The 24508-nt window shown below is 38.0% G+C and overlaps 3 protein-coding genes across 3 annotated transcripts; all 3 read right to left on the reverse strand.

The window, feature by feature from the left end:
- Positions 1–1089: 1089 nt before the first annotated feature.
- On the reverse strand, positions 1090–12766 carry pfdn1 (prefoldin subunit 1). The gene is made up of 4 exons (XM_056731302.1): positions 12706–12766; positions 12010–12176; positions 11831–11915; positions 1090–1542 (listed from the first exon to the last, which is right to left on the reverse strand). The coding sequence occupies exons 1-4, from the start codon at positions 12736–12738 to the stop codon at positions 1459–1461; spliced, it is 369 nt and encodes a 122-aa protein (XP_056587280.1). The 5' UTR covers positions 12739–12766; the 3' UTR covers positions 1090–1458.
- Positions 12767–12963: 197 nt separating this feature from the next.
- Positions 12964–17477, reverse strand: hbegfb (heparin-binding EGF-like growth factor b). The gene is made up of 6 exons (XM_056731196.1): positions 16774–17477; positions 16348–16539; positions 15128–15314; positions 14690–14845; positions 14510–14598; positions 12964–14346 (listed from the first exon to the last, which is right to left on the reverse strand). Exons 1-5 carry the CDS (start codon positions 16808–16810, stop codon positions 14526–14528), a joined length of 645 nt encoding a protein of 214 aa, XP_056587174.1. The 5' UTR covers positions 16811–17477; the 3' UTR covers positions 12964–14346; positions 14510–14525.
- A 140-nt stretch (positions 17478–17617) lies between these two features.
- hnrnph1l (heterogeneous nuclear ribonucleoprotein H1, like) lies at positions 17618–22079 on the reverse strand. Its single transcript, XM_056731195.1, has 11 exons — positions 21979–22079; positions 21407–21511; positions 21169–21324; positions 20944–21087; positions 20341–20479; positions 19276–19457; positions 18797–18906; positions 18568–18703; positions 18400–18483; positions 18161–18259; positions 17618–18053 (listed from the first exon to the last, which is right to left on the reverse strand). Exons 2-11 carry the CDS (start codon positions 21489–21491, stop codon positions 17965–17967), a joined length of 1224 nt encoding a protein of 407 aa, XP_056587173.1. The 5' UTR covers positions 21492–21511; positions 21979–22079; the 3' UTR covers positions 17618–17964.
- Between the last annotated feature and the right edge of the window lie 2429 nt (positions 22080–24508).

The raw sequence follows: 24508 nt of genomic DNA on the forward strand, positions 1-24508 counted from the left end.
TCAGTAGATGGCAGTAGATACCAATATGTAAAGTTCACATTTGTGTGGAATACATCTGTGTATTGTGTCTGGGCACTTTACAATACAGTTAATCGATATCCAAATGACATTTAGTTTATAAAAAAGTAGCCTATCACATCTTGCAAAAATAAGTTTGCCTGGTTACATAAATTAGAATTTATAGTTGTGAAAACTAACTAGGGAATTCACTTTAATTATTTACAACAATTTTGGGACCAGTTGGAAGTCTCAGAAAAGGACAACGAGAAACTACAACATTGGTAGGAATGATAATAAACCAGAACCTCGTTGGGAGGAATGATGACCCCAGCTCACCTATTATAAAAGTTTTACATTCAGTAAGTTGTTAAGATTTATAATTTTTTTTAGTAAAGAGTAGACTTAGGATTTATAAACATAGGGCTGGTGATGAATCACATCCAGAATAAAAGTTTGTGTTTACATAATATATGTTATATATTGTATTTATAAACACGTACATTCATATTTAAGACAAATATTTAAATGAATAAACATTCATGTATAATAATTGGTAAATATGTGTACATATGTGTATGTGTTTATAAATACAAAAGTAAAATACACAATACACGGACATATATTATTTAAACACAAACTTTTGTTCTGAATATGATCAATCAAGATATTCAAAAGCTATTGGAGGAAGAAAGAAGGATATCACTCAGACGAACATCTGCATCATCACAGATTGAGACACACAGGAAAGAAGCAGGAAGGAGAGTCTGGAGAAGACTTAAACAGAAGTCTAGCCTATTTCTCTTTTCCAGTTTTAAGGTCATCGTTTAAAAGTTTTCACAGGCTTGTGTAACATCTTTCTCTGGGGGTTATGCAAAAGCAAAGTGCTTTCAACGAATCCTATAATTAAACAAATTATAAACCAGGAAACTGAAATCAGACAAGTAAAGGATGTCCAAAGGAACGGACAGGAAACCAGTGATGTAACATTCCCAAAAAACAGCAATGAATGGTTTCCATAATAACGCATAATATCAGATCATATCTAAATGACTGTCTGTGCTCTCCATGACACACACACAACCATACCGCTGTCTTTTAAAGTCATCTTTATTACCATGTTCACACCTGCTTACACAAAAAAACATTATGCACCCTTTATTGTATTTTACATACCATGAGAAATCTATAAAGAATTCTAACAGCAAATAACAACTTACAGAATGGTGTGAAAGTTCAACTAAGAGGTCACAAGAGGGTATATTAGACAGACTGTAAACAGTACATTCATTTGAAGACTCACTTAAATAAACTTCCTCTCTTTAGCTGACAAATGACTCTTACTCTTGCTCGGCTGTCATGAGTATTCTAGAGCACATGCTAGAAGCATGAATAAACTAAGGGGATGGTTATACAAAGTTGATGGAGCAGGTTTTATGGCGTGTGGATGGGTGTGGAGTTTCACTGGGCTCTCCTGGACATCAGCATCTCTCTTATGTTATCCTCTGCTTCTTTAACACTGCGCTCAAGGTACGTCTTCTTTTGCTGCAGAGAAAACAGAAAAAAACAAACTTCATCAGGTTAAACCCGCAAAACCATGATCGTTATTTGCACAATCATATTTTGCATTCATTTCAAAAGGAGGCTGTGAGTCAGCGCAACGTCAAAAGCTTTGTCAAACACACCCTCCAACTCCCAAAGCTGCCATGACAAGTTGTTAAAATTCTTCGGGATAAGATAAGAATATCCTCTCGATTTAACACGATTAAAAACGTTGTTAACTAACGCATTTTCACCAACAAATTTTATAGTTTTTCAATGTCTATTATAGAATTTTATTATAGATTAACATTAGATTAATATTATAGAAGACAACTAAATCTTAAAATGTCTCAGTATCTCAGTTCTGTCTAAACAAAGGTGTGTGTGTGTGCCAGAGAAAGTCTGAATGTGTTGCGCAAGATAGGTCTCAGAATGTGATCACATTTACTCTGGTTGACACCTGGTTAGCAGTCAGAATATAGAAACAGGCCCCTGCCTGAAGTCTTCCTGCCATGCGTTGTAAAAAAAGTGAGTCAACACACTCACGCACGCACCCACACACACGCACGCACCCACACACGCGCACACACACACACACACACGCACGCACACACACACAGAGAGAGAGTGCGAGAGAGAGGAGGAGTAAGAAAACCTTTGCCCTGGGCGATGTGGCACCCTGACTATCTCTCACATTCACAAGTAAATCAAAAAGCATTTTGTGAAAACTGTTGTCATTTTTTTTATTCCTGACCTTTATATAAACCACTTAGCGGGTTTAACAATACGACACAATCCTTGGGGTTTGATCAGCTAATAAGTCTTTAAAAAAGTTAGTTGGAATTTCATAAGTGACGCTCAAAACACATGGCTTGCGGTCTGATGCATATTTTATTATTGATGTACGCTATATGTTTACACGAGCTGTAACCAAGCAATGCCGTACATTAGCTCAATGCTGTTTGTGAATCCCACCCTTCCTCCATCCACCCTACATTGAATCTAGCATCTAGGAAACTAATGCCTATGAGTAACCTACACCTTAAGTGTTTTTCCACTATTAAAGAACTGTTATTTAGTGGGTTTAAAATCTTTTTTCCTGGCCATAATGCATGAAAAAAGAGCCTTGTGGCAGTGTGCACACAGATGTTCCATTCAACCTCAGCACTGGTGGGATAAAACAATGCCAAGTGTGTCACAAAAAGACATGAAAAGAGACTTGCATCCGAACCGCGTCCTATAAAAAAGGAAGAGGCGATTGTTCTTTAAAGAGAAGGTTTATTTTTGGAATCTCACCCAGCCTGTTTACACACAAAGCATCTTGTGTATTTCTGCATACGCAACTTTTACGTGTGCACGTCTGCAGCGACACCACAACAGACAAGCAAAGGGTGAGGTTTGATGAGAACCACAGGTTTGAAATCAAACTGCAGGCCTTCGATGAAGAGAAAAATACTCGGAGCCAGCACGATTAGAGATATGACAACAACTTATCTAGGCCACTGCTTTCCATTATGCCGCCCGTTACGGATGACTTCAAAAAAGGCACTTTTTTATAGGTTGGAGAGGCCAAAAAAAGGTCAAGAAAATATTTGAAATGGCAACACTGGAACGGAAAACAATGGAGAGGATTAGGAGGGGTGTGCAGAATGTGGGTAACTTCCCCTCTGATCTGATAACAGTGTAAAAACGGTTGAACTGGCACTACGGCTTGTTTGGCTGCCTTTTTGACGTATTACGCATGGAAACAGAACACCACAAGCTATAAGAACGTCATAAGCACACCCACAATTTACCTGCTGAATTCACCCGAAATCATTATTTTGATCTAAATACAACATAAGCTGTATCCCAAGTATGTGTAGCATGCTGCCCATTAGCGCAGACAATAATTTGGACTCCCTCAGTTTGTAAAAGTAATTGCGTTATTTTGTCATTTTTAATGATGGAAGATTTGTCTTCAGGATAGATGAATTTTAAGTTATGCTTCAATAGTATTGTGACCATGGATTGAGGTTCAAGGGGCAGTCAATATTCAGGGGTTAAAGGAGAAGTTCACCCCAAAATAAAAATGTAGTAAGTTTATTCACCCACATGTCATTTCAAACCTATACGATTCATTTTTTTGTGCATAACACAAAGTAAAATATTTTGAGAAATGTCTTGGTGGTTTGTGTTAATACAATGGGAGTCAATGGGGGTCAGTGTTGCTTGGTGACCAACCTTCTTCAAAATATCTTCACAACAAAGTTATACAGGCTTGTACTTGAATGCATATGGACCATCCATATAATATAATGACGTCTTTACACAGCCTAGGTAAGGCGTCTCTGTAGCGGATTCAATTTCTGTGTAAAGACGCAATGGTGCATGAAAGCCGATCTAAAATATGCCGGCTCCAACCTTTCTCAGACCCTAGTATCAAAGGCGACTCTCATGCGGCTCAAGTTTAGTGTAAATGAAGGCGCTATAAAGCCGTTCTAAACTACGTCATCATTGCCATGTCAACAGGAAGCAAGAGAGTGAAGATGAAGCCAAAATCACACATTTGTTTTAGGATCTTAATAACAACGCAGATTTTTTTATTTAATTCAAACATAATTTTTTTGTCTCATTGCTTCATAAAATGATTTAATAAGAAAAAATGATTTAATGAGAAAAGATGTTTGGGAGTATGAATGTTTGTGACTAAGGTGTGGAATGCAGATTTTTTTTATTTGAACATGACATGAATTGTTTAAATTCCTCCTTTAGCTCCTCTCCTTTCAAAGGAAAAACCTTCCGATACTTGTGACACGATCACATGTAGACCTGTGTTACCGCGTCTCAACCTGCATCAAATATTAGGTTTGTCAGCCATTATGCAGTGCTGAGCAGTACTGCAGGAGTTATGTGAATAGGTTTCGTGTTACTTAAGCAGATGGGTCTGCACAACACCATAATAATAAATCACAAACTTAACATTACTCAATTGTGCTTCTCTAACCTCAAAACAGTCGCATCATAATAATGTATGTGTGCTTCGGTCCAGACCGTAAAGTGAGGACAGTAGGAGTGTGGACAGTAGCGCTTGAGCATAGATACCCGGCCCTAGGAGTGTGTATCATTTGAGTCTCATCGGGCTAAGATTGAAATGCAGGATTTTGCAGTTATATTTCCAAACGCATCTCATTGAGGACAATATTTCACACATGACAATGTTCTGGTAACATTTGCAGTAACACCGCAACTGTTCATTTACCTGGTTGCCAGTGACATTTTGGGTCTTTAAAACAACTCTTGGCATCTTTCAATATGCGGTGAGGTGCCCGGTTATAACACATTTCTACGGAGTGTTTGTTAGCTAGGAAATTCAAAATGTTGCATTTATAGCATAATATTGCTTTTGTCCAAAGTATGCATAGTTTTTATTAGTGTCTGAACTTGGGGGGAGTTTATATCGTTTTTATTATATTTATATGTAAGAACTGTGCTTTTGTGGTTATTTTAATACCTGTGTAAATTAATACCGCTTCAGATTCAGTTTCTGTGCCACCTTTGCCGTGTAAAGAGAGGCCATAAATTACAAAATACACATGAAATTAAACAGTGAAAAAAATGCACATTGTGTACATTTCTCAATAATTAAAGCTTAGAGAGCACAAACTTTCCTAACCTTACACATGACCAAAGGCTATAATGTTGTTAACATTGGCGCTAGTAACCCCAAGGTCGGGGGTTCGATCCCAGGGATTGCACATACTTAGAAACAAATGTTTAGTATAATGCAATGTAAGTCTCTTTAGATGAAAGCGTCTGTCAAATGCATGAATGTCAAATGAATAAGGAAGATGTTCCCACAAAAACAAAAAGAGCAAAAATGTCAAGTGTAAGTGAAAGTGTGTGCAGGAACAGAAACGCTGCTAACTGATGCCTCCATTGGCCTCCTACACATCTCTACTGGGCTGAATGTGAAACAATCATTCTTTTGAACTCAATGAATGTCTTTGCTTGGTTTATGTGTGCGTGTCTCTCGGTTTTGGGCATCTCCACTGGCCTCGCACTCCACTGGCCCTTGAAACGCAACCATTTGAATCCTCTATTTTTACCATGTAAAAATCGAATAACGATCAACGAATGCTTCAGATTCTGGTATAAACTGGTTAGCATCAAAGTTATGAAGCCAACAAAAGCTGCCTCTAATGTGGGATTCCCCTCTGCCCGAACATGTGTTATGGAAACACTGTGCTCCATGCGGATAATGATACCTCAGAAAGTTGACCTTCCTTTAACAATGCGGAAGACAACACAAAGAGATGTCTTGTGGCCCTCTCTTTGCAGCTTTGTCTCAATCAGGCCGCAGAAGCCCTCATTGTTGTGGCCTGAATGGATCCTCTTGTGGGACCGAAGTTTGGCAAAAGTAACTTCTGTCAGAGCACAGATAACAGGGCAGATAGTCTGCGCAGACGTTGTCGTAAATGAGCTCTTTGTTGTTGTCGGCTCCGCTACGGGAGGCAGAGGTGGCGGGTCTGTAGCATGTTGACATGCTGCAAACCCGCACGGGCCGGAAAAGCTGCAAAGAAGATAAAGGCTTTCTGCAATGAGCAAAATCGTATATATAAAAGGGACAGAAGGTCAGCAACAGTAACTTCTGTCAGAGAACAGGGCAGATAGTCTGCGCAGACGCTGTCGTAAATGAGCCGTTTGTTGTCGTCGGCTCCGCTATGGGAGGCAGAGGTGACGGTTCTGAAGCATGCTGACCTTCCGCAAACCAGCACGGGCCGGAAAAGCTGCAAAGAAGATAAGGGCTTTCTGCTATGGGCAAAATTGTATATAAACAACTGCCATAGGAATGCTGCCGCAGCTATTATAATTCCAGAAAAAGGGTGGTGGAAGGACTTGCCTCGGGGCAAGTCCTTTAGAGAAAGGTCGCTTTCTGTTCGATTACCTTAAGGTGAGATATGCAAACTGCTTTCGAGCTTCAGTCGTGTGTAATTATGCAGAAACAAAAGGTGTATTCTTACAGGTGTCTTTTAAACAGAAATTCGCTTTTTGCAATCAGTGCAAGAAATGAAAACGAAAGAAAGTCATAGCTCATCTGGTAGAGCGCATGGCAGTCGAGCAAAGGTTGTTCAAGAATGTATAGTTTAAATGCAGTTGCTTTGGGTTAAAGCTTATACCACACTATATGCATAACAAACCTCAGACTTTCAAAGAAAGCAGTCGACAAACCCCACAACAGCCCTGTCAACATGTATCTCTCACACGCTACACTGCAGTCTCCTCCCTACTATGGGCATACAGCCCATCTGCATCGAGGGCCAATTATGACCTCATAAAGGAATTGGTAGTTGAGTCATTGTCACCCCGAGAGTCATCACTTATGCAAGGGCATCACGCGGGCGTTGAGTGGGCCAGGTCACCTTTCAGATGCTGACGACATCATGTTACCTCGGAAACACGCCGCCTCACCCGGACTAAAGAGATCACAGGAGCCATGAGCTCATTCACTCCCCGTGGTCTAAATACGGTCCCGGTATTAGGGGGAAAATGGCATGTGGTCTGACTGTACACAGGCGTGACAAATGCAAGAAGGCCTTCGAAAAATTTGTGTGATGCAGGGCTTGATCACAAACGTGCATCGCAATGTCTTTTAAAGGCCAGTCAACTCATCAGACCTCCCTCTCTCTAAGCAATGCCCATTATGCAGTGACTGCATTCTGCTGGATGAGCAGAAAATGTTTTGTTTTTGAGCGATGTGTATCCCATAGTGACCAAAGGGCAGTGTAATAAAGCAAGCTGTCATCAAGGCGAGGCTGGGCTCGGTTGGTCGAGGGAAGCCCTAGGCCTCATTCCAAAAATCACCCGGACTGCGTTCATGTAAGGTGATGTCACAGCCGAGGTTAACACCCAAACTGCCCAATGCACTGCAGCCAATGCTATACATACTTTATGGAGGTTTGCCATGTTGATCCCCATAAGAAGACAACATGATGGCATTGTAATATCAAATTATACATTTGCATTAGGGATAGCATGAGGGCGAGTAAATTATAGCAGAATTTCCATATTTTGGATCTTTTTAGAACTTTACAGCTCAGACAAGAGAGACGTTTTTTAACATCTCAGTCAACATCTGAATCTATGTTTATAAAAACAACTCTGTATGACACATCAAACCCAGACAGATGAAAGGTGAACTAGATTATTTTACCTGACACCCAATGACTGTAATACGTCTCACCTGTGCTTGGTTTCACTGTACCACAAGACAGGACAAGACAACCGACTCTACACACTCGCATCAAGGGACCGTGATGTAATTTGCTCACACGCCCACACATTTGACACACAGATTTTTCATGATAGTATGCGGCAATGTGGAAAAGAATGACATCCCAGTCGATACGATCTTAGAAAAATATTATAAAATGAGTTAGAATTAGAAGAGAAACCTGCAAAACTGTTTATTTAGACTGAAAGGAAATACGTATGATTCCGGTGTCATCTCTAAACCAACATTGTGTGCGTTGTGAGATAGCAGTATTTTTAGACACGACTCTAAATTCCAAGAACAAGGAAATATGCTTACTCCCATCCTTGTCATGAAGTTTTCGAACACTGCGCCGACCAAAATATCTTGACCATATGTGAAATACGCAGAAAGGCATTAGTGTCGTAGCCTGGCACATAGCAACAGACTGCATTGTTTTTTTTACAAACGAAGATAAGAGGTGTTCGTCATACCTTGAGTAACAAAAGATTAAAGCATGCTGCTTATCTCTCATCTCATATTTGTTAACAATAACTGCTCTGACCGGAAAGCTGTTTGAAACAGGAGACAGGACCTCCCGCGAGGCTACAGGTGGCCGAACTTGCTTTTAAAGATCAAGTAGACACGTGAGCATCCATAGGCTTTTCACCATAAATGATGCGATCAAAGAACTGAAGCTTGTGAATGCCATCTGTGCGTTCTGATGTGGTCATTACTAACATGTCAGAAGTTTCATGTGCTGCGTAACATTCACTTTAATGCTACAACAAACCTCCAACTTTACGAAATAAGAATCAACTTGATTTGCAATAACGGTGATGCCACAAAATGCCATGTTGATATAGAGATTTCAACACAACATCACACAAGAGGAAAACATAGAGGCCCCCATTTGTTAGGGATAATGATGACATTTCTCATCTCTATTTCCTCTAATACGACAAGTTCTTGAGAAGTCAAATCATGAAAAAATGCGTCAACTCTCTTCCCACACATTACAGAGTTTGGTCTGAAGAAAACCACCTACGAAATTCCACCGTATAACAACTTTATCATTCATTCAATTGATCCTCTTCTGCGTCACGTAAATCCCAGTCATATGACAGGTATTTGACAGTCATGGGGGACAATAAACATAACATTTCTCAAGAGCAATTTTTGAAGGGGGCACAAATAATAGTCAAAATTGTACTTACTATGACACAAAGCGACAATATGTGTTAGGTTCATAGGTTTATCATGCAGACTTGAAGGCATATTATAACTGAACTGTCACATACTGTAATACAAGTGAACACCTCAAAAAGCTGTTACCATTTACATCTTTATTTTTTCTGTTGTCAAAACAGGAAACAAATATAAAAACACACCACCCATGATACTACACGTTAACAATGAGTCACTTTTTAAACACTTTTTACATTTTATCCTGATTTATACTGCAACATTGTCTGACAAAGTCACCATATATCTACATTAAAGAGTGGTGGTTATTTTCCAAAGTAGTGCACTGAATAGCAAGGAATGGGACTATTGCTACTCTACCAAGAAGTGGGCGCCCACTCAAAATGACACCAAGAGCACAACGAAGGTTCATCAATGAAGTAAAGAAACAACCCGAATGACAGCCAAAGATTTGAAGGCATCATTGGAACTTGCTTACATCTCGATTCATGAGTCTACAATATGTAAAACACTGAACAAGCAGGGTATCCACGGCAGGACACCACGAAGGAAGCCACTGGCACACCTGAAGTTTGCCAAAGAGCACATTGACACTCCACAGCAGTATTGGCAAAATGTTTTGTGGACTGATGAAACTAAGATTGAACTAATTAGAAAAAAACACGCTACATCTGGCATTGAAAATGCACGGCATATCATCATGAAAACATCATCCCAACTGTAAAGTATGGTGGAGGAAACATCATGATTTGGACCTGCTTTGCTGCATCAAGGCCTGGCCCGCTTGGAATCGTTGAGGGGAAGATATATGCTCAAGTATATCAGACAATTCTTCAGGATAATGTGAGAATGTCTGTACGTCAGCTGAAACTGTGTAGAAGGGGGGAGATGCAACAGGACAACGACCCAATACCGGAGCAAGTCCACAACAAAATGGATTCAGGAAATCAAAATCTGCCTTTTTGACTGGCCAAGTCAGATCCCAGACCTCAACCCAATAGAGATGCTATGGAGTGACTTCAAGAAGGCCATACACATGGGACATCCAAAGAATATGACAGAGCTAAAGCAGTTGTGCCAGTAAGAATGGACTAAAATTCCTCCTCAACGATGTGCGGATCTGATCCACAGCTACAGGAAGCGCCTGGTCGAGGTTATTGCTGCCAAGGGGGTCAACTACTTATTAATTCTAAGGGTTCACTTACTTTTTCCACTGCCATTTTGAATGCTGAATGTGTTCAATAAAGACATGAGCGATCAGATTTTTTTACTTGACTTCGATGAAGATCAGATCACATTTTATGACAAATGTATAAAAAAAAAATGAAATTCCAAAAGGTTCACATACTTTTTCTTGCCACTCATATACTGTATATTCTGAGCACTGTTTTATTAATATAATACATAATAAGTGTAGCAAGTTCCCAACTATTGGTATTTGTTGGGTTTATTACTTTCTGTTTTAACATAGTTTTACTACAAATGTCAAGTTTAAACTGTAGCAATAATGAGAGTAAATTTATAGTTACTGTGCTTACTACAAATACCACAGTTAAACCATGGTTCCTAAAGTAAAAATACGGTATAACAACATAATTTTACACATGCACATTTTCCGAAAATGTTCACCAAGGAATTTTTTGATTTCGATTCCAGGATTGGAATTGATTTTCGATTCATTACCCTAATTGTCACCGTAACGTATATAATACAATGCTTGTTGTGTGCACACATCTTGTATTAAATTAATTTATCACTCTTCTATAAATATTTCACACACCCCCCAAAAAGAAAATTTACATTTTAATCCTTTAGGGTGTAATGGAAAAGTACCAAGACTCATAACACTGGGTTAGGGGTTATTTACCCCTGATCTGTTTTGGGTAATATGATTATAGGTGATCAGTTAAGACACATCTACACACAGGTCCACGTCAGGAGAGCGTATCTCATAATATGAAAAGACATAGATCAGTACACTATTACACAAATGTCTCAAAAATGTAAGATTTACATGTTCAATGTATATATTTCTTTGCCTTTATCTAGAGCATATAATCAAAGACAATTATACAAGATAATGCACTTCTGTAAAGTCTGTATAATCTGCATACGATCTAACACAAAGCCCCATATAAACTGCAAAGTTGGTCTTTTATCAATGGGGCAAGTACTCTTAGCTTCTGAGAACTGTCTGAGAATCATGGTGACATACTGTCATTAACAACAGATATGCAGCGAGTTCACATGCATATCTGACTTCCGCAGAATGTGGTTTGAGTGACTTCTTCAGAATGCGGAGTTAAGGCCATTGAACATCGAGTCTGAATTTTGCATCCGAAAGGACCTCACGTTGTGTCAATCATATTTACACACTGCCTGCTATATTGTTGTCCATCATAAATCATAATTTTCCGTTTTTTTCGCATCCGTAGAAAGCATTTTGAGAGGTGTTTGGACAATTCAGAGACACCGTACAAACGAGATCCAAATACGAAAAAGCTTATACAAAAATTTCGGATTGTCAGCGCAAAGACCTTTAATTCTCCAATGTGGCCTGAGCAAACATATCACATCCCAGTTTGAACCCAGTTCAAAGTGGAAGTCCTCTATAGAGGATGTTATACCAGGTCACATCACTGCTTTTATGCTGAGTCTAGTCGTTTTTTAATAGAATCAACCTGCTTTGCACAAATCATTCCAGTAATTATTTTTGGCTGACGTCCAACTACATTTATCTAAAAGATCTTGTCACGGTGAGACATGTTAAACAGTATTCCTGAGAAGCAAGGTACTTTTACATAGAATGACATGCCTTTAGTGTTTGTGCATGCTTCATATGTTCAAACTCACCTCAAGCTCCTTGATCTTGTCATCTGCTGTTTTCTGCTTCTCTAAAAGCTGATTTGAAATCTCATCTTTTGACTGTAAAATGAACCTGGAAGATTTTTTTTAAATCTGTTATAATCTACAACAAAAGGCTCAATCACATGATATATTTTGAACAAAGCTGATTGGGCGGGTGCACGTACATGCGTCCTGCTCCCTCGTACATGCGGGTGCTGTTGACGAGCAGGGTGATCTCTGCATGTGTGAAGTTGGCGTGTTTCTTCATACGACTCAGCTGTTCGATCTGCAGGTCTGCAAGCTTCGCCTTCTGCTGTGTGTCAATCATTTTGGACTGGAGCTCTGAGAAAGCCTACAGGTAAACACATGTGAGAAAAGAAGGCAGAGTTGAGTGAGGTTTTGCAACTGGTCAGTCTGAATCAAGCAGCCCTCGAATATAGGAAACCTTTTTCTGATGACATCAGCACGTACTGTCTTTGGTAATTAATTGGCTAAATAAATGAAGCAAGAGATTATGTAAAATAGTACTTACACAATTAACTAAATAAAATTCGGTATTGAATTTATACAACATATTCTGTTTATAGTCACAAAGTTTATTACACTGCTTACAGTTTTTAGTTAATAACAAAAGCTGTAATAAATATGGAATATTGTAGTAAATTCACATGGTCACGGAGTATTTTCTGATATAATGACGTAAAATGCATGATAAACTAAACCTAGCTGCCACTATGCTAGCTATTATCCTGCTATATAAAGTCATCTTTACCACGCCATAGTATTATTCGGCTTAAACGTGCATTAAAATCTATTCCCTTACTAATTTATCAGGACTAATGTAAATATTCAACTTATTATTGCTGTAAATCGTCGTTTACCTTCTTTAGCTCGAGGTCCACGGGGGCCGCCATGATGCTGAGGTAAAATGCGCTACTGCGCATGCGTGAAACCAAAACCCGTGTAACAAAACGTAGCGAGCTTTTTATGGATTTGAAAGGGCCATTAAAGTCCTGTCCAAAACAGATTTATAGTCTTTCAACAATACAGCCCAGATAAAATAACTTCTGTGTCTTAATATGCACATAAAACATATCAGATTAAGTGAACACGTGATAACAAAAGACACGACAACGCTGTTTCTCTTTAACGGGCTACTGCAGTTTATTAACAATTTATTAAAAAGTATTAACATTTTGTACAACATATGAGATATTTCTTCATCAGAGCAATATAAGCAAACATTTGAAAGTGTTTGTAATTATTGTCCTGTGTATAGTTGTGAGATTTTTTCCTATTTACAAAATAAATAACAATATAAAGAAACTTTAAGATACTTATGAACTTTAAGAGTAACATTGGTATCCCTATTGCCCTAAAAAAGCCTTTTCAGTATAGGCCTACTAGCAGATTCGTGTGACAAACATACTTTCATACCTCTCTCTCCAATGCCCAATAACACTAAACACTACTGAAATATAGCATTGTTTCAAAAATTACAGTTGCTTTGTTATAAGTCTTTTCAATTGTCTCATTTATAGTAAACATTGTAGATCAGAAATACATTGACAAATATATTAACTTTTTTATTTATTTCACTTAATTTAAGCTACACTTTCTCATTAATACATAAAAAGACCCAACAGAGCTTGTTGATCGACGTCACGCCGCATTGAATTTTGCGCCATCTTGGTAGGATCGCTGCTAGTGTATTCAATGGAGTTTTCGGTTTTTCTTTTTTTGATTAGGAAGCATAGCTATTGTAGGTCGGTCTTGCTGTGTTAAAACTCCGATAGCATTACGTAGTCTTTCATTTTTCGATTTTTCGAATATTTTCCACATATCAAAACAATGATAGCAGCTGAGTATGTTCCTCCCAAGATGGCGGTGCCACTGTAACATGCAAAATAGGGCGTGACGTCTGCTTCAATTCTCTATAGGCAAACAATGTCAAACCCAAGGGACTCTGACATTCACCGTCATTTCTATGATTGTGTGATTGTATTTTTTAAAGCACCTGTTTTTATTTTCACAGTATAGATATATGGTTATATAAAAATAATCTGAGGGTCTTCTATGCAGTATCTGATTTTAAAGAGAATGTACAATATTAGAAAAGTCATTTGATTGTATTCATCAATAATAAATATTCATATATTAAAAACATAAAAAAGTTTAAAAAATTGTTACATTTCACAATAAATAACTATACATAAATAAATAATTACAAGTTTTTTTTTACAAGTTACAAGAAACACTTTTTCAAATAAATAAGAAAATAATAACTTGATGCAAAAGGGGGACATTACATTCATCATGTTCTGTACTTCAGTTCCTTTAAATACATAAACACCCCCTTCAATATGTTGCGGAGAAAGTCCTTGCTCTGCATATTCTTCCAGTGTTGGTAGCCATCATAGAGGGAATACAACTTCCTTTTGGGTGTAACCTTTGGGATGAAGACACCCTGACAGACATTATCAGACTCCTGTCATGTCATCTTCATTTGGTGTTTCAGCCTTCTAAAAAAGATAATAAATAATAACAAATCAATGATACATTATTAACATAAATTATTATGAATAGTTATATACAGTAAGTGTACTATATGTAGCACTTCGTGAAGAACACAAAGAGAATTCAGGGGTATCAGACAACTATGGCCATTTATTGAAAACTATTTACCTTCTATCCCTTATGACTACTTTACTGAGGTTGTCTCAAGTTTGACCTTTTCTTCACTTTCAACATCATCATCATTTTTTTTGTGGTACCTGTAACAAAAATGCACAGTAAACGGCAGTCCTTTCAAGGAATTTACAGAATACAAGTGTTTTTTGTGTAAATTATCAAAAGAAAACTGACCTTAGTGCCAGGAGAATACCAATGATAGTGAGACACATAAGAGACAAGACCACTGCCATTACAGCTAAAGCTGTGGTCCGGTTGTAACGCTGTTCCACTTTAGCTACTGCTAATGTGAACAGGTGACACCTCTCCCCTGAGAAACCTGCTTCACATCTGTAGCACAAAACATTCAAAAATAAAGTGTTAATTTGATATACAAAGGCATCTTCTATAAACAATTTTTTTTTTCTTTTTTTTTGTGCAAATGTTGTACTGTTTTTATATTTATTCATTAGGTCAGATTGGATAAATCACATCTGGAAAGTTAATATGGATACATGCCTTTCTTTGTTAAATAACTTACAGCATGATGCTCATTGATAAAGGAACCCGTCCTTAACAACAAAAGAATGGAGAAGAGAAAAAGAGAAAATAAAAGAAGTGCATGAAACTCACACACAAGTATGAGACTGTAACTCCTTCAGATAATGACACACTCCATGAATGCAGAAATCTTTGTATTCCCTCAGGCAGGGGTTCTTCTTCCTGCCTTTGCCTTTTCCTTTGCCCTTCCTTCTGCCTTTTCTCTTGTTTTCAGTAGTGGGCATCAAAGACGGATGTTTGGGTTTTGTGGAAAAAGCCACTGTTGAGCAAGAAAGAGCAGTGATGTAAGTCCATGATGATCTAATATCGTGTTATAGACTGTGAATAAAACGCTGACTTGAATTCTCTGCGGATGTGTTTTTGTTGTCCAATAATCGTCATTAATCTTTGCAGTTAGCAATCAGAATGTGATGTTACAAAAGTACAAATACCTGATATATCCATACAACAACCACGCTGATATTCACTTAAACAAAATTTAGCAAATTTAAGATTTGACAATATCTGTGCCCACTTTGCTTTAAATGTATTTTTCATCAGGTGTAATTTCAAAATCTACAGAGACTTGTTTTTAAGTAAATTAAGTAAGTATTAATTTAAGTAATTCAAAAGTCTGAGATCACATATAAATCTGGGATTATTTCATTTAACCTTGTTATATATTTAATAACGCAAAATATTTTAAAACATTTTTGGGATTCTATTGGTTTAGGATTTTGGACCTTTTCTAGGTTACTAATCATATGTGACATTAAAGGGATCGTTCACCCAAAAATGAAAATTCTGTCATCATTAACTCATCCTCATGATTGTTCCAAACCTTTTATAAATGTCTTTGTTCTGCTAACACAAAGGGATATTTTGGAAGAATGTCAGTAACCAAACAGATCAGATCCCCATTGACTGCCATAGTATCTGTTTTCCCTACTATCCTGTGTACTCAGCCGAACAAAGACATTTAAACAGGTTTGGAACAACCTGATGGTAAGCAACGGATGACAAAATTTCAATTTTGGGGTGAACTATCCCTTTTACCACATTGACTCAAGTTTGTTTACACAAGATGCTCTTTGAAACATTCTCAGATCATACTGGGAAACACATGCCGATGCTTTTATTAAAGCAAAAAGGGCCACAGCAACAAAAAAACACTCTTAAAAGCAAAAAGATTACAATTTCACTACTGGGCTCTACATGTTCATTTAAATTCAGCAACTATTTGGCATCTCTTATTTAGTTGTTTAGACTATTATAAAGAGCATGATGCTGAATGTGAAAAGAATCAGATTTACCTCTTGGCTGGTAAAGTTCATAATCCCCAGAGATAAAGTCTTCATCATATTCATTATCATCCACATGTACTGTCTCGGCCAGCAGATGTTCTGTTGTGCGTGTCTCCTCCAGAGTGTGAATCAAGTTGACCACTGTTGTACTGGGTTTGGCACTTTCATACCTGTCCACAAAGGCGCCACTGCACACCAATACTGTAACACAAGAAACCATTAAACACATATTCGGTGTGCTTTAGACACAAAACTAAAGAGGCACTACTAAAGGTATGTAAAACATATCTCGTAATAACAGATAAATTAAAAGGTCCAAGTCTCATACTCCCGTAAGAAGCATGCGCACGGAGTCATGCTCATATTGGGCAGGTCCCAATGTAAATGATTACAGCACTCATATTCTGAACAAAAATCTTTTTATGAAACACTTACCGAGACAATGAAAGCGAATGATCCCAACTCGTAACATATTTGTTTCGAGTATAGTCCGATAGATGAGAGGATCAAAAGTTGGTGCTTCCAGCACCGCCCGAGAACTGGACTGAAATGTGAGTGCTGAGGACGAGCGGCGCGTCGCCTGGCACAGAGATCCCGTGCAGTAATATAGACTGACACAGACGCGCGCGCGCACACACACTTCCCCTTTATGAATCGCTGGCCACACCTAATAAATCATTCAGTACACTTACAAAGCTAATATTGAAATAATTCAAGATTAAGTATTAAACTGACTGGCCGATTTTCGGAAGTGACACTTGTGTTGGTCACGGTTTACATCAACTCAACGCGATCTGAAGTGTTAACGTAGTTTATAACATATTTTGAGAAACCTATGCAGCTTTCTGACTTCTGAAGATAAGATCATCGGTGAAAAAAAGTATGTCAAATTATTATATGGATTTGGCACATATACATCTACTAAGGTTTATTTGACATTACAGAATCCCTTATGTATACTATCCCCAAGTGGATCACTGGCACCACCTTGTGCCCAAAAGTCAATTAGGCCAAATATATAAACATAAACCCAGACACTTTAAGAGATGATCATACATATCTGCCAATTCAGTTGCGTTTCAACTATGTTTATTATTGGACCTTCGATCTAATCAGTTTTTGTACTGACATACTGTGAAAGAAAAAATAAAAAGCCTCTTTTATCAAGACATTAATGCACATTTATTAACAATACAAACAAGGAGACCGAGATGTCTACAATAACAAAAAATAAAATATATGGAACCGTCTTGTACTGAAGTAGCCCGACACAAAAAGAAACCATTTTCCAGTTTATTTTTAAAAAGCAGACTCAACAAAGTGTTTTCCTCATTATAAAAAGTGAAGCCGAAACACCCCATGCCATGCAAGGCCAGTGTTTTACAGTCTCCGAAGTGAGGGATACGCCTGTAAGATATTTACACGCACAATCATTACCAATGGAGTTAGTGGACAATCGCCATGACTTGAGCGGACCCCCGCGGGAAAAAATAATACTGATTCCAAGGGGGAGGATCGGAATACAGATGGTTAGGAGTAACTGGTTCTTTATGAAATCGGCACAAAGAATCAAGATGATGGCCTCAGCAACAGACTCATATAAGACACGTTTTCCTTCAGGTGTATCTACATGCCCCATCCTCCTCCCATGCCGTTCATACTAACAGAGCCACGACTACCACCGTAGTAACTGCTGTTCATGCTGCTCTGGTTGTCTGTTGAAATGAGAGAAAATGTGTGTTGAAACCAGAAAACTGCCAACATTAGAGAATAGAGACTGTTTTAAGGTAAGCAAGAACAAGAAGCACATGGCTAAACGCACTGTAGTCATTGTAGCCTCCCATGTTCGACTGGTTGTTGTACCCTCCCGTGTAGCCTCCACTCATTTGTTGTCCTCCGTGCCCATAAGATGACTGGTTTCCTGTATAGTACAAATATTAAACTCAACATTTCCAGTGTACGTGGGTGGATTTTGCATGAGAGATAAATGGCAAACAGACCTGACTTTACACTAATAGACAAAACAATAAGTTTCATATCAGAGATAAACCATTAGCTTACCCATTCCACTCATCATCTGCCCTCCATAGCCTCCATTACTGCCCCCTGCTGTCGAGTTCAAGAACAACTCAACATAACGGTGCTCTAAAAAAAGATAAAGAAATAACATTTAATATGAATACACAAGCTTCTCTCTGCATTACTTGTTTCTGAATTCTTGTAACTTACGCATATTCGCCTTGTCTTTTGACATGGCAGCTACAGCATCCTCATGGGTTGCAAATTCAACATCCGCCTCACCAGTTACCCGACCATCTGGGCCGATCTCAATATGCACACGCACCGGGTTCAAAGGAGAGAAAAACTGCACGAGAAAAACAAGTATTACAGATCAAATATTGTTAGCATTGAAATATTACAAATTGCTACAATAACATGGATCAAACAGTTCACTTACGTTGTAGATGTCAGGTTCTGTTGCCCGGTAAGGAAGCCCCCTCATGTGAACGCAATGCCCAGTGGTACTCTGAAAATTACCACCGTCACTGTAACGACCATCTGACATTCCTATAAAAAAGTAAAGAGTTAGCAAAAACAAATATGAGGGATGACAAAGCAAAAGTATCACAGACTCTGGAATAGCCTTCCCAATACTATTTGAGGGTAAGACACACTCTCCAAATTTAAATCTAGATTAAAGACACTTCTTTTTAGCCAACCATTCACTTAATGCATAATATGCTAAATAAACCACCGGAAAACTGCATTTATTAGATATTATTTACTAGAAGGATCTTGCTTGTTCTATAAACACCATGCACTGTGCTATGTTTTACCTTTTTTGTGTTTTTCTCCTGTAAAGCGGCTTTGGAACAATGTAAATTGTGAAAAGCGCCATATATACAAATTGAATTGAGAGACAGAATCTGAACGCACCTCCACTGTATCCTCCACGTCTCACCCGATCGAAGGACCCCCCACGACTCATACCATTGTAGCCCCGGCCGCCTCCACTAGGTCGATCATATGGGCTGGGTCTCTGCATCCCCATGCCTTTACGCGGGGGCTCATAGTGTGTCCGCACCTCAGCTCTGCTGCTCTTAAAGATCTCAATGTACCTACAAGCGTACAGATCTGGTTAATGTGCCTATTCTTATTTTGTGACACAACCATAACACACCATTTCAGAAGTACAACGGACACAAACTGTACTATGGAACTTCACCTGCATTTACATTAATGCATTGGCAAACGCTTTTATCCAAAGCGACTTTCGATGCGATTGGGTACATACACAGTTCATGCATTCCCTGGGAGCTGGACCAATAACCTTGGCTTTACTAATGCCACCCCATACTGCTGGAGTTACAGAAAAGCCTGTATTGTTGTTATGTATAACAAGAATTCAGAATTTAATATCAAAATTGATAGCATTTTGTTTATAAATCCACCCTGATTTACGTTGCTGCAAAACCGGCAAGATTTTAGACATTCTAGCGTTGCTTGTAGGATTCCTTCACACTGCCCCAACACACCAAAAGGGTTAACGCACAACAAAATCCAACAACCTTTGGAATTTAGGGTTTGTTGGGCCAGTGTGAACTAGCTTTAGCACTTAAACAGGACAGTCAACAAAGTTACTGTGCCAAATCTATAAGATACATTACAGTTTTCTTCTTTCAATCGCATTCAAACAAGCTGCTGCAAGGCACTTGTATGCATACAAATTTAATTCTCCCATGATGACCAAGGCCACCATTGATGTGCATTAAATATGCATTCCTCCTTTTAATTCCAGACATTTTCTTTCGATGGCGATCACTGCTCTACTTAAATGAGGAAAAAATAAAAGAGAGGAAAGGTAGGATCCTTTGAGGCCTGGGAGCTTTCTGGTAAATACGTGTCCATGTGGCGTGTGTAGGTTCATGTTGCATACCACTGTGTTTACTAAAGTGTTTACCATAAGAAAAACAGCTTAACCATCCAACCATCCATCCCCACCTGTGCCCTATTCTTTCCTTGTGTTTCTTTAGAGCCTTTTCAGCTATATCCTGTGAAGCAAACTGCACGAAGGCCTCCCCCGTACTCCTCCCCTGGAAGTCCACCGGCAATGTTATCCCATTTGGCACGATTTCCAACCCTTCAACCCAAGGACAGATAACCCCAACGGGGACATATTAAATAAATCACATGCCCATTTACAATGTTTCTTCTTTTCTTGAATGAAAATGAGAAAATTAAAACAAAAAAGCACATTGCAATGAATGATCCTATTGGGAGAGTTCCACCACTTGGGAGCATGGTCAACAAGTGGGCGAGCATTCCAATAACTTGGTTTAGACTACATGGTAAAGTGGCCATCCCAAGAGTTGGTAGCTGACAAAGAACATATTTAAGTCCCAATACGGTAAAATAATTTGGAAAGACAACGCTGTAAGATAAATATCCAGTCAAAAATGGAAAGGAGGACCAATAGATATTCATAGTGCATAATTATTCAAGCAACCATGGGAATGACCAAATGTACTTCAAGTGAGGTCTATGCGAGGCCATCACTTCTTCCGATGAACATATGAAGGGGTTCTGGAAACGATTTGGACGTACCTGCGAAAAACTGCACAATCTCTTCCTTGCTACATCCAAAAGGAAGTCCGCGCAGTCTGACCAATCCATCCCCTTCTGTTTCTGGACAGTTCGGACCAGTGTGCTTCATAACCCAGTCCATTTCCACATTGTTCGATTTGAATACTAAAAAACAATATAGGAGAATTGTCCTTGAACATTCACTTATATCCAAAGTAACTGTGAAAACGACAAAACTATTCACACCTTCTACATATCTGTGTCCCATGGTGTCTCTGTCTTTTTTGACCGCAATTTTAAGTTCTTCCTCCGACTCCAGTTCCACAAATGCCTCTCCGCTCGGCCTGCCTTCTCGTGTGTATGTGAAGTGAATGGCTGTTCCATTGTTGGCAATTTTGCAGCCTGAAAAGAAACATTCAATTGATGATTTTCTTTAAATGTGTTAAAGACATTCTCTAATGTTACCTAAACATCAAACGCTTGCCTGAAAAAAACCTGGACACTTCTTCCGTAGAGCACGACCAAGGCAAACCCCGTACACGGACAACAAATCCTTCATCATCAGCCATGATAACACAATGCTTTCAAGCTAAATAAAAATAAAACAATGTTTAGAAAATCCCACAAATATTGCCAATACAGAAACATGTATAAATACAAACAGACGCTTGAGCGGCAACAGTTTGCGTTACTTCCAGCATACTGACTATTTATAGTCAAGTCTTTCTGGCGATCATCACACCTTTTCAACCTTTTGTGGTAGGCGAGATACTTATTTAAAACTCGACAAATAGGTAAGCACAATTGGCTTGACTGATAAAATGTCTGCTTTGGAAAATCGTTATCTTTCAAACCTTATAACAAAAGTGTATATTCTATATGCGTTACGCAAATACACGGCAAAAATGAAACAAAGAGCGCGCACGGGCCTGCGAAGGCCGGGAGCTCCTTAACAAACATCCCCTCTAACGTTACATAAACAAAAAACAATTTGTTCACGAGACCCAGCGTAACGTGTGATTATAAATGATTTAGAAACAATAAAAGAGATGATACCTTAGTAAAAATTAAGATTTTATCCCCCCGGCGTGGTCACGTTTAAACGTTTCTCCACTTTTCATTCACCTCAGGTTCGTGACAACTTCCGGCGGTCGGACACGCCCACTTCCGTATTTGTTCCTATGTTCTGTGCTAATGTCAACAACACTCGCCCCCTGTAGACGTCCTGCGTTTACGCCATTTTGGAGTGAAAGCGAATCGGCAGTCAAATACCTTTTAGCTGCCGTGATGGCAATATCAATAAATATAAAATAGAGCTGAAATCCAACCTGAATGATGAAAATACACGAAGAAAAACCTTAGTTTCTAGAAACCATGTGAATTATCAAGTAATAGCATTATAAACACTTTATTAATTCCAACAAAATAAGGACATGCTTAAGATAACTATATAGTGTCCTACATATCAAAATATTGAAAAGACTGTTATTATATTATATTTTATATTATTTATATTTATATTAATAATATAAAACACTATAAGAATGATTTTTCATCATCGTTTTGATCACACATTTCATCACTCATTAAGTTTTCTCTATTGTTTTCTCAGCAGTGCATCCTTGCTAAAAAAAAACAATAGCAATCACAACAGACATTCTAATGGTTACCAGTTTGAACCATTAGCCCTTTCCATTAAAACCATTATAAAATTATTTTTTGAAGGTGTTTTTTGGATTTGACATTAAATTCATGAAATTATAAAATTGTAATCATGGTTCTAGAAGATCATCATGTTTGTAGTGTGTTCAAGGGGACTAAAACGTACAATATTACTTTCAGACCCAGTGGAGTAATATTAACTAATAATAGTAATAGTAAATTAAGGTGAATAAGTTGAAAATATCTCAATTAAGTGGGCTTAATGGTTGGATTCCAGAACTGATATCATAAAACATATATAAGACGATACAACATTACTGTAAGTGTCATAAAATTTACTCATAACTTAATTTGAGAATTCCTAACGCCCTGTTGTGGGTGTCTGCGGCATTTTCACCCCAAAATGGCGGTCTGCTGAAGCGCCACCTAGTGGCTGTTTACCAAAAATACCCCGGGTTTCGCCTCTTGGTGTTATACATTCTTTGCTAATGTGTTGATTCAGAAAAAAACAAGCAATTTGTTTTCTTATACGTTGTCTTTTATGTTCTTTTTTTTGGGTGTATAGTCCCTGAAAAATAAATAAATTAAATAGAAGATGAAGATTTAATCCTATTTGTTTGTATCTTAAGGGAGCCATGGATAACAGAATACCTTTGCACTGCAGTTGAATGACAGTGGTTTGGTGCAAACTGTAGAGGAAGACTCGAAAAAAGACTTCAATTTTCACAGGCAGAAACCAATAAGGCTGTATTTGTTCATTTTAGTTAATGCATGAGCAAACAATGAGCAGTAGTTTTTCATCATTGGTTGATATTTTCTTACTGTTATTATTGCCAATACAAATGTTTATGGAAGTTAAGTGTGCATTGATAATGTTAAAAGATTCAACTTTTGATTAAAAAAGTTTTGCTAACATCCATCACTTATGAGCTATTGAGTTAGGTAGAACTTAGCTAAGGAAGTAGGCTATATCATTGGCATACATGCTAACTTATTCGGGAAACAAAACACTGCAGAATTCACTAAAATTAATAACCTGATCAGAATCGCCTCATTGGTGGGGAAATTAGGTGTATAATTAAAATATACAAACTTGCATACGTATTTCAGGCATTGCAGATGAATAGGATAAACAAAATAACTAAAGCATATCACCAGTTATTAGTTAATATGACTTACATCAAGAGTCTTTTCCCTTGAAATGTTATGTTGAAATATGCAGTTATATATGCAGCTTGTTTTGGTTCATTTAGAATAATGCTACAGAAGCAGACAGACAAGGGTGTAGTAGGCTTAACACAAACACCCAATGTGTATTTGGCAAAAGCAAAATTGAACAACATCTCAGAATCGAGCATTAGCCTACATTAAGTGTCCTGCCTTAAACAATAACTCTGATGTCAGATTCCTAATCTAAAAACCATCCATTTTAAATGTTGTGTATGCTCATAGATCTACACTGTAAAAAAATACATCCTGTAAAATAACGGATAAATTACTGGCAGTAAAACATTTTTCTGACACTTCTAAAATATAATTTAATGCAGAGCAAAATGTAAAATACAGGTAAAACAATTATAAAAAATGAATACAGAAAATTCAGTCATATTAATACAGTATATTGTGCCCTATTTTAACCAAATTGTTTATAGTGTAAACAGCCTTAAATGTGAAACAAAGTTCTTGTCACCATTGTGTGGTTCAGCAAGGGTAATTATAACAACAGCAATAATAATAAGTTAAGCTGCTTTTTGTATTTTGTAATTTATTCTTTGCAGTGTATGCTGACAGCTCTCAAAAAAAAACTACATTCCTCGAGGTGGAAACAATATACTTTAACAAAATAAAACTTGATCAAAACTTAACTTAAAGACAGACCAACGGCATCAGGACAAGACGGATGAAGATAAACAATCTATCACAG

The sequence above is a fragment of the Triplophysa dalaica genome, chromosome 19 (genome assembly GCF_015846415.1).
Source record: "Triplophysa dalaica isolate WHDGS20190420 chromosome 19, ASM1584641v1, whole genome shotgun sequence".
Lineage (NCBI taxonomy): Eukaryota > Metazoa > Chordata > Actinopteri > Cypriniformes > Nemacheilidae > Triplophysa > Triplophysa dalaica.

Coding starts and splice junctions, on each gene's coding strand:
- hnrnph1l (XM_056731195.1), bottom strand. CDS start 21,491: ATGGCTGATGATGAAGGATTTGTTGTCCGTGTACGGGGTTTGCCTTGG. Junction 20,480..20,943: donor GATTGTGCAGTTTTTCGCAG/GTACGTCCAAAT, acceptor CTTGGGTTGAAG/GGTTGGAAATCGTGCCAAAT. Junction 18,484..18,567: donor AAAAGACAAGGCGAATATGC/GTAAGTTACAAG, acceptor ATCTTTTTTTAG/AGCACCGTTATGTTGAGTTG.
- hbegfb (XM_056731196.1), bottom strand. CDS start 16,810: ATGTTACGAGTTGGGATCATTCGCTTTCATTGTCTCG. Junction 14,846..15,127: donor TTACAGTCTCATACTTGTGT/GTGAGTTTCATG, acceptor TTTGTGCTACAG/ATGTGAAGCAGGTTTCTCAG. Junction 14,599..14,689: donor GGTATTCTCCTGGCACTAAG/GTCAGTTTTCTT, acceptor TTTTTGTTACAG/GTACCACAAAAAAAATGATG.
- pfdn1 (XM_056731302.1), bottom strand. CDS start 12,738: ATGGCGGCCCCCGTGGACCTCGAGCTAAAGAAG. Junction 12,177..12,705: donor TGGACCTCGAGCTAAAGAAG/GTAAACGACGAT, acceptor GTTTACCTGTAG/GCTTTCTCAGAGCTCCAGTC. Junction 11,916..12,009: donor TACGAGGGAGCAGGACGCAT/GTACGTGCACCC, acceptor AAAATCTTCCAG/GTTCATTTTACAGTCAAAAG.